General features: G+C 37.5%; 2 protein-coding genes across 2 annotated transcripts; one reads left to right on the forward strand and one right to left on the reverse strand.

Moving 5' to 3' along the window:
- Nucleotides 1-445: 445 nt before the first annotated feature.
- LOC133845498 (fibrinogen alpha chain) lies at nucleotides 446-10,203 on the forward strand. The gene is made up of 8 exons (XM_062279970.1): nucleotides 446-573; nucleotides 1,175-1,791; nucleotides 4,811-5,854; nucleotides 5,933-6,299; nucleotides 8,917-9,048; nucleotides 9,109-9,296; nucleotides 9,366-9,552; nucleotides 9,618-10,203. Exons 2-8 carry the CDS (start codon nucleotides 1,412-1,414, stop codon nucleotides 9,816-9,818), a joined length of 2,499 nt encoding a protein of 832 aa, XP_062135954.1. The 5' UTR covers nucleotides 446-573; nucleotides 1,175-1,411; the 3' UTR covers nucleotides 9,819-10,203.
- On the reverse strand, nucleotides 6,655-8,696 carry LOC133845499 (protein O-glucosyltransferase 2-like). Its single transcript, XM_062279971.1, has 3 exons — nucleotides 8,475-8,696; nucleotides 7,497-8,412; nucleotides 6,655-7,402 (listed from the first exon to the last, which is right to left on the reverse strand). The coding sequence occupies exons 1-3, from the start codon at nucleotides 8,648-8,650 to the stop codon at nucleotides 6,992-6,994; spliced, it is 1,503 nt and encodes a 500-aa protein (XP_062135955.1). The 5' UTR covers nucleotides 8,651-8,696; the 3' UTR covers nucleotides 6,655-6,991.
- Nucleotides 10,204-10,693: the final 490 nt, after the last annotated feature.

Below are 10,693 nucleotides of genomic sequence, written 5' to 3' on the forward strand. Positions count from 1 at the left end.
GGAATTGAAAAGAAATGAATAAAACACGTTTTCAAATGACTGCAAATCAAAAAGCTCAAATCACAATGAAGATAAATATTTTGAGAAAGATGACAATCGTGTGCAGTTGACGCCGCTGTTGTGGGGGGAGTTTTAATATATTCGTTAGTCTTATACTGCGCTATGATACACATGTAAGTATAGTATATATTTAAATGCATACTGAATGTTTTTTTTTACTGGCTACTTACATAAATATACCGACGACAGAGCAATGCGAGTGCATACATACTTGTATTACTGCTGCAAAAACCACTCTCACTTTCGTTAAGCACAGTAAACGAGTTCCACTTTTGCTCTCGTGTGTGGTGAGTTTCTGCGGTGTGTTGTAAAGCTACGATTTGCTGTTCCGTTAATTAGGGCCGAACTTTCAACAAGCTGCATTGTAGCTCAGACAAATCGAGATCTAAGCACGTCTCGTATACAGAAAAGTTTCACCTACGGTTATGTTCGGTTGTGATTTATTTAATATCACCAGCGGGGAAAAAAAAGGAAACAAACAGAAAAACATTATAATTCCTCATGTGCAATTAAGTGTGTACCACCACCAAACAACGACACCCCACTATAATAAATAAAAACTAAAATAAAAAGTCTTTTCGACATCGAACATCGGATGGACCAATCGAGCTTGCAGAAATTTAAATAAGAGAATGTGCATGTGAAGGCATGTTGTGTACATATTATTACACATATACACATCCATACATACATACATGTGTACATTAAACAATTCACAACTTGTGCTTCAAAACATTAAACACTCCATAAAGGTCAAACTGGAAAAAATATGTTGTAATCAAAACATTGAAATATAATTGTTGTGCTCTTATATCAATTGTATGTATTTTTTGTACTAGTGATCATCAAAGCATCGTCTAAGAGGCATTCGATTTAAAAATTTGAAACGCATATTGTGTATGGTATAATTTGATTAAAACCTATTAACCAATTAACAATGCAATCCGTGTTGATTAACATACTACATATACTTCGTATTAAAGTGTCTTCTCGCAAATTCATGAAATATTTGATTTAATTGCATACATACACAATACACTTAGATATCCATCTATCTTTCTTTTCTCTTTGTTTATTTGTTTTGTGTTATTTTTTGGTATTTCTAATTTGAAAGTCAGTTGAATCATTGTTTTATGACAAAGGGGCCGAAGAAAGGAGAGTACATGCATGTGAGTGTGAGTGTGTTTAAGTGTGTGTACCATATATAAACAACAACACAGCGTGACTGCAAATTATCTATAACTTAACTTAACTTAATAACTCAACGAAACAAAATACGGCCAGAGTCCGAATTGGCCTGGCTACAACGTGGACCGTCGTCCGTCGTCGTCGTCGCCGTCGTCGTGGTAAAATGGCAATGGTAGCCTTCCAGACGCGGTTCAGTGGCCGGCTGTCTGCCACAACGGCCATTCTGCTGATCGCAAATATCGTCTACTCGACAACCAGCAGCACACATTATTCGGGCGTTGCGGCGGCAACCAGCAACTCCAATTCCAACTCCAACTCCAACTATGCTGCTGCTGCTGCTGGTGGCGGCGCTCTGCGCTCCATTGCAGGCAATGGAAATTCAAATCTACGCTTGGCGTTGCCACGAACGAGCGCCAGCCAAATAAATAGTGGCGGAGGCGGTGGTGGTGGTGGAGGGGGCGTCGGAGGGGGTGGCGCTGCTGCAAGCTTTAAGCTTGCTGCAAAAACGTTAAACTCAACGCGCAATGGAAACTTGCGAACAAGGTAAGGTTTTTTTTCTCTTAGTTTTATTTTATGTGTATTTCTTTAAATTTTCGATTATGCTGCATAAGTATGTAAATCGATGTACGTTTTACACACACGTTTGCAAATCTTTTTTTATTTTCGTTTTTTGTTTTGTTTTACGTCTTTTTATTTTTACACAATTTTATAGCATTGATAGTGAAGCTGCATTAGTTGCCCCACAGGGGGAGACACAGTAGTTAAGAGTGGCCCCAAGCTTGGCCTGGCATCGTAGGTACAGTGAACGCTCGAATAGTTAAACGTTGTAGTGTTTAAAACTTTTCATGACTGCCTTAAAGTTAGCTTTATTTAATGAAAAATATTTATAAAAAAATCTCTAATCAGTAAGACTTTGTTAATTTCCCTAGAAAATAAATCAAATCTAGGAATCTCGTACTATTAAAATATAAAATCTTTTTAAATTTTAGTAGTATGATTTTTTGTCTAAATTATAAAAAATAGTTAACCAAAAAAGAAAAACTCGATGATTGCCTTAAATAGCTGACGTTTGATAATACTGGCATCATTTACAGCTTTAATTAAATATATATGATAGGTATGATAGTGTATAAACATTGTATTTCAATACTACGTTTTTAAACATAGTAAATCAATACTAAGTTTTTAAATTATCACATAGCAGTATGAAGTATTTACCATCATTTACAACTTCTTGCGGTGTCAATTGTATGATGCCGTTTTAGTCCTCCTCTTAAGGACATTCCTCAACTCTTACGTATTAAAATATGTATAATTTATAGTACTATTCAGTGCAGTATTGGGTTTTAATTAATTCACCACAGCGAGTGTGCACTGTTTGTGAGCTTTTGTGTGAAATCAAATGGTCAAAACAAAAGATTGCGGCAACAAACTGGTTTTTGCACACTGGTTAACTGTAGTTTCCATAAACACACACACAAACTATTCGTATGGCTGTGGCTATGGCTATGAATGAATGAAAAAGAAAATAAGCAACAACTATTCATTACATCTCTGCAGATACATTTACTTGTAAGATACTCGTACTCGCACTCGTACTTACTTACACTCGTACCTCAACTCGTGTACTCGTAATTCAATGCGTTTTATTCCATGCAACTCGTTTTGTTAATCACCATCACAATACCCGTATCGTACTCAACTCGCATATAACTTATCTGTCAAGTTATTGTTATAGATAATGTTTAAACAAATACAGCACAACAAGAAAATAACAAAAGCTGCAAAGTAAGCTTCTACAGATTAACGCAGACAACAGACCTCAGACATTTTGCCATATACTCGTGTTCAATTTCGAGTAGATTCCAGTGGAAAACAGAGCAAACTTGGGAGGGAGACCTTCTACTACTACTAGTCATTGCAATCCCTTGTAGACAACTTTTGCTAAATAAATTATGCTCATTATTTGTTAAATAAAATACGCAAAATTACGTTACAGATTTCAATAACGCTGGGTCAGAAAACTTTAATAAGTCAGGGTCACTCATTGTTGTTGGTTCTGAGTTACTTTTCGCACGCGCTACGCTCTAATCTTGGTAAAAAAAAAAATGAAAAAGAGTTTGCTATGCCTAGACGAATGATGAACTGAAATTAAGAGATTGACGAAACGTTTAATAGTCCTGTTGTAATCGCTTTACGATTGATTATAGTTTTGGATTATCCACACGTTTATAATTGTCGCTCATAGATGATGCTGATTACAGGGTATGCAGCATTTGTGCATGCACCGTGGAGGCACTGGCAATGGCTTGGCTTGTTGATTGGCTAGCACACAGCACCACTAACTGGTGGAAAACCGGTCTGTTGTGCCCCGAGAGTGTGGGAAATGGGCAAATAAAGCCAAACTGCTGTTTACGACCAAAGTTGCTTGCTTGGACCAAAGTGAATGTGATGCAAATTATTAAATTTTTGTAACTCCAAAGCCAAAGCTTATAAATCGCAGCTAATCTAAACAATACCTTTCTTTCAAATGCCCTTGCACCAATTCATTTCCGAACAACATTTGCGCGGTTGCCACATAAAAACTACTTTTTTTTTGTGTACCTACAATATTTATTTGTTGTGTCATTTTGTAGCATATAAAACAATTTGATTTGACGCAATTCTTCAGTACTAGATTAATTTAACGAGTGACAAAGGCGACTAAAATAGTAGCTCCGGGATTAATCACAAATCTTTTTAAAATCGTTCTCATGTTATGTTATGTAGCTAAAGATTTCTCCATATATAGCAAAAGAATTATTGTCTCTTTAGTATTCAATATTAATATGTTAATATGTTCTTAAACAGTTAGAACTTGTTTTGGCTATAAATTCTTTTTATATCATTCAATTATTTGGCTAACGGAACATGTGCGAGACTGCTTTGGTTTTTTTTTTCGTTTCTTTTTTTTTTTTGTTCTTTTTGCTTTGTGGTCAAGTTACGCAAGCATTCAGGCCGGAAAGAATTACTGACGTTCAAACCAGGATACATGCAAATAATTGATAAATGCATAAAATTTACATTGATTACTTAATTAGCATCATAAGATCATTTTTTATTAGACTGACAGAATGACAGGGTACAATGTAGTCGAGAAGTCTTTGCACAATGTTGCAAAACAAAAACACAATACAAAACTTTCATTTGTAGTTAGATGAGAACAATTGCTGATGATTGTTCTTATCGAAGATCTTGTTTTAAGAATTTAGTTGGGTTTGTCTTATTCAAAATATGTTATTGAATAATTTAAGCACCTATATAATGGTCGCTAAAAATTGCATTTCTGAATAATTTTGACAGCACAATCATTTTTATTTTTATAGTAAAATTTTATTGAACAATAAGGGGTTTGGCTTAACCTGTTTTTTGAAATCAAGTAAAATGAATTTCTTATGAAACATGCAACTCGAATAACACGCGTCTGATAAATCATTTGGCGTGAAAATAGCCAAATTGACAACACTGCCACATGCCTCATAACTTATTCAATCGACCTTGCATTGCGTTTAATCTATTCTAGAGAGCAACAATTGCTAAGCATATTTGAAATAATTATCACAACGCTCGAGGGTAAATTGAAGCGGATCGATAATCTGGGTCGATCCGTTGAAGATTTGATGGGACACATTGAGACCTTGGAGCATCGTGTTACCAACAATGTTGAAAAAACGGAAGAGGCACTGTCGAAATTAAGCAGTTTGGATTCCAAACTTTCGAATGTCGTTTACATATTGCCCGAAATGGGAGCTCAATCGGTTGATGGGTTTCACGTGCCAAAGACACCAAACACCGCGTCGACCGCCTCCTCCTCCTCTTCACCCACATTTCAACTCGATAGCCGGCTGGTGAAGTTGGACCAGAAAGTTAGCGACATTGATAGCAAACTGGAAGTGCTGAAGACCCAAATCGACAACAATTTCTTGCAAGTGGATGACTTCAATGCCGAGGCAAGCGAGAAGAAGCCAATCACCATGAATGTTGTTGAGATTACAAAGGCAATGACGGCTGAGGTGATGTCCCATGTCTCAACGGAAGTCAATCAATTGCGTGACTCCACTGACAACATTGACAAGAAGTTGCAGTTCCATATAAATATCGAATCCGAAAACATTGGCCGCATGTTGCGCATGATGAACGACATCCACGATGCTGTCGTGGATCATCATGAGCAAAACAGCGGCTACAATGTGACCACAACTGCTTTCCCCGCAATTAAGTCCAGCAAAATTGATGCGCTGGTCAAGCAGATGCGTCCCATGGTCTCCGTGTCGGAGAAAATGGATGAAGTGTGGGACGTTGTTGTGGGCACCAAATCATCCGTCGACCATCTGCTGCCCAAATCGGATGCGCTGCTTACGCAAACGCAGCGGCAAGAGCGCGCTATTGGCGAAATCCATCAGGATCTGAAAGCCAAGACCAATTTGATCATCAACAATTTGGACATGGTGGAGAAGCGTCTGAAGAAACAGGAGGATGATGTGCAAGTGCTTGCCCAGCGACCAAGCAATGCAGATCTCTTAGGCGATCCCACCATCGATCGACTGGTCGAGTACGACCCCAGCAGGTTGGCTTTCTGATAAATCCAAACGTTCTCCTATTACCTATTTCTATAATTTACTTTTGAATTCCACTTGTTTACTAGATATTCTGTTCTTGACGAGACTCTGACCGACTTGAATGAGCCACCCACGACGCCCTCAACGACAGCACGCACTACTGCTACAACGGCGAGCAACAGCTCGACTACAGCATACCCGACCTTGGGCACTCCCACACCCGCCATGTCCACGAGCAGCCAGTCGAATTCTTTTAGTTCCAATATTAACAATATTCTGGGTTTCTCCTCAAACGCAACACTGACGACGGCGGCAACGACTGCCTCCTGGAATGCCACACCCACAAAATCAGCCTTCCGAAAGGGTGGCATTATCTTTCCGAGTGTCAAAAATAAACCAGCCGTAGTCAACAACACTTTTACCAGTGACATTTTTACTCTAAAGGATGTGAAGGTAAGACAAACTAAAATTTCAGATTTCTATTATACTACTAACAATTCTTGAAAGTTGTATATAAAAGTATTTATCTAATTTTGCTTTCTTAATTAATAAATAATTTAAGTCGAAGAGAAAGAAGACCAAGTATTTATCGTCTTATTATGCTCTAGGTTAAAACCTGTTTCGCCAAACGTATATACGATAAATAGCAATATATATGCAGTATATTCCAGACATTAATAATGATACAATATTACCGGTGAAGTGTTTAGTTAGCAACAAATACAAACACCCACCCAATACCTGCATACAGTTTGATATTATCAATCCTTGGTTTCATTGCCACGTTTTCGAAATTGTTTTACCAAAATTGTGATATGATCTTAAAGTGAACATTGTCTTTATTTACTTTAGAAATATTTGTACCGCAATGTGCTCTATATGCTATATAGATATCCTATTAAGTTCCATTTATTTGTAGAAAAGTACATAAAATACGAAACCGAAACGTGTCAAATGTTTCTTCACTTACATTTCTCTAATATCTTGTAAAAGTATATCAATATGGTGGATGTGTACAAACTATGATAGATTCTGGAATGAGTGATGAGGGGACACCAAAGCTACAATCAATGTAATCAGTGGACATAAATACTTCAATAAATATAGATGTAAAAATCTACATGTTAAGATGATTCCAAAGATCTTTAGAGTTCGTCTCTAAGTTGCTTCTCCTTGCAGGTGCAAGTGTGGCTAAAGTTAAGTTTCTCCATATCGGGAAAGACATCGACTGGTGCTATAAGACGCGTGCTCCACTCTTTAAACAATACCATGTGGTAACAATAGATATGTTGTGGCATGAGATTCTCCTCAACGAATGCGCGTGCTGTCGACACGATTTCCTTAACGCGCGACTCGTTTTCTTTGGCCCATGTTATTTTTTCGATTACATCGCTCAAATCACGCTTGATGGGTACAAAATGCTTGTAGGCAACCAGCTTGCTGTAGAAATGCTCGTAATAATGCGAATCTTGTTTAAAGACCAGGGAACCGCCAGCCAGTAAATAGGGTAGACGATACGCTGCAACAGCTCCATCGATATTTAGCTGATATTTGTACTGCAAATAATACAAATTATTACATAATTGTTGTTTTGTATTGTATTGTTAATTGTTACAATCGCAATTAACTCGTTATTCGTGTGTTACGTACTCTGAAAAAATCCATGAACGAAATGTGCGGCACCTTTGGACCGTATTTATCCTCCTCATTGCGAAAGAAAAAGAAATTGGTTATTGACGCATTGATCAGGTCTGGATACTTTCTAGCGAGATCAATCAATTGTAAGCGCTCTCGCCGTGAGTCCCGACCGCGAAAGAATGCCTTCTCCTCTTTGGTCTCCCAGGGATATTCACTCTTCTGCACCGACAACATGTCCAGCATAACCCGTCCCATATTCTCAATGGTGGACTCGGTAATGTCATAAGTTGGCAATGTTATGTCGTAGGTGTCGTCACTGCCACACCAAGAGAAGATCGGATACGGACCCGAGGTGCGCTGCTGCCCGCCCTTCTTCGACAGCGGCCAATCGCCGAGATTCAAGTAGAACTCCATGTCTGGCAAGTAGACAACGCGTGCCAAGGCCGACAATGTGGCATCCATGAACATCTTGAAGCCCGTGTATTTGCCATAGCATTTGCGCCAAACCTCCTGGTTCTTCACCACGTAATGGCATAATGAAATACTCTCAGGGGCATTGTAACGCTTCAATAGATTATCGCGTATGGCGCTGAAATTGACGCGCTTGAACGAATGCAAGTCCCAGGCGATCTGTTTGTCCGCCGAGAAATCGGAGCAATCATTGTTGAGCAGCCACAGATTGAGTTCCTGTGGACAGTAGCAACGTTCCGAGTAGACCTTGTTTCGTATAAAATAGGGGGATTGTGCCACATGCGAATTATTGTATTGCACATCAATCTCCACATTTTCACACCAATCACCAATCGTATAGCGGACAATATTTGAACCATCGCCTCGATCAATAATATTGATGTTGGAGCGGCATTTTCCATGCGGCGAATTGCCTTTTATTTGCACTTTGAACTTAGCATTCGTGGGGGATGAAAACCTGCAAAGAAAAGGCGGTCATAACAATGTTTTGCATTAATTATGCATTCGATGATTGTTTACTTTTTTCCGCTCTCGTCGACTGCATGGATGAAAAAGTATCGAGCCGGCAGCACAATGTGATCGGGCTTAAGTCCAGGGCCCCAAACTAAACTTTTCTTTACATCGACAACTTGTTCCTTGCAGAGTGTTAATCGCAAGTTAAATATAAATGTAATATATAATATTTGCAACAACATTGAGATTCGTTTTATTTACACTAAAATGTTTGTGAGTGAGACCAGCTTTACAAATATCAATTACCTCAATTGAAAAAATACTGCCATCAATGTTCTCGGTCGCCATCTTTTAACCCTTATGCTGCTCAAATGAAGCATTCTTGCTATACTTTTGAGTATACAATATATATATTAAATTTGAATGAATGAACATCCAAATGGCAAATGTTGTAATTTAAGTGTCTTTTCTTTTACCAAACGAATATTTTCGTAATTTTGTCACTTAGGGTTTCTCTTGTGTGGACATTCTAAATGCTGGAATGAAACAGTCGGGAGTGTTTTACCTGCAAATCCGTGGAACAACTTACTGGTTTTTAAAGGTGTATTGTGAACAGAACATTTCGGATGGTGGTTGGACGGTAAGTGCTTTATTAATTTTTATTGTAATGTACATTTCTTAGAGCAATTTAAAATCATAGGTCATTCAACGACGTGATGACTTTGGGGAACCACGCGAAAACTTCAACCGTGATTGGGCGGATTACAAAAATGGATTTGGCGAGCCGGCAAAGGAATTTTGGTTGGGCAACGAAAACATTTATATGCTGACAAATAACGAAGAATATGCACTGCGAGTCGAATTAGAAGACTTTGAGGGTAACAAGCGGTAAGTAAACGTTTATTTTTACAAATAATTGTATAACCATTTCATAATTTTGTTTTTTTTTTTGCGCAGATATGCTCAGTACTCTCATTTTAAGATACACTCTGAGGCAGATTATTACAAGCTTGAAATCGATGGATACGAAGGAAATGCTGGAGATTCGCTAAATGATCCATGGTATGGCTCAAATAACAGTCCATTTTCAACTTACAATAAAGACAACGATCGAAGCTCACTCAACTGTGCAAGCATGTTAAAGGTAGTTACGTTTTAATTATTCCCAAATCACAATGAAATTTACAAAAGTAATTGTTTATATTTTAGGGCGGCTGGTGGTGGAAATCATGTGGCCGTGGACTTAATGGACTATATCTGCATGATCCTCAGGACTTGACTGCGCGCCAGGGAATCGTTTGGTTCCGCTGGCGGGGCTGGGATTACACATTAAAGAAGGCAACGATGATGATTCGTCCTCGGATGCCCCAGCCACAAAGTATGACCTTAGGCCCAGTGACTGCAACATAGAATTTCTTGCATCATTTTAAACATTTAAACGTTTAATTACTTGAGAGAAGAATTTCTGGTAGGTTATTATTAAATATCCGCCCATATAATAGCGAATGATGCATAATAGCAAATTTTATTGACAAGCATTCTGTTATTTTAATTGTTTATCATTTAAAAATAATAACTTATTTTTTAATGTTGTATTGAATCGACATACAAGCAAGCTAGTTAAATCTCTTAAAATTGTGTAATAACGTTATAAGTATTAATCTTAAAACGCCGCAATCATCCCATGTAAACTGTAAATAAATTCACTGTTGTTCTGTTTGTATTTAATGTATACAAATCAAATCATCCTGACATCATTAAAATGATTTATTCACAATCGTAAGTAATATACTATACCTATACCTTTACAATAAAATCAAAAATTGTAATTAGCGGGCTTTGTTTGTGGGGTTTTTCTTAAATCGATAAATGGAGATCACAATGATCGAAACGATATGCCACAGGAGCATTTTACGGTGAGTTGGCAGGGCTGGGGTGAGAGTCGAAACAATATTTAAATTTATTTGCTGCGAAATGTTTGCAGCGACTCAAATGTAAATTATGATGCTTAAAAACAAGTATGAAGCAAATTAGTATTGGTTCTTACCAAGAAACTTTCTTAAGAAACTTTCAAACAAAGTAAATCAATAACCATCTGATCCATACGTTATTTTTCAATACAAATTTTGAAATAAATTAAGGATTTAAAATATACATTTTAATACAGCTTAAATATATTGATATATTTATGTTATGATCAAACAACTAGTTGCCGATAACTAGAGTCACGCTTGAGTATCGACAATTATTTCGCAATAATGACTTATCGATACAACATGATCCTT

Source organism: Drosophila sulfurigaster, chromosome 3 (genome assembly GCF_023558435.1).
Source record: "Drosophila sulfurigaster albostrigata strain 15112-1811.04 chromosome 3, ASM2355843v2, whole genome shotgun sequence".
In the NCBI taxonomy this organism is placed as follows: Eukaryota; Metazoa; Arthropoda; class Insecta; order Diptera; family Drosophilidae; genus Drosophila; species Drosophila sulfurigaster.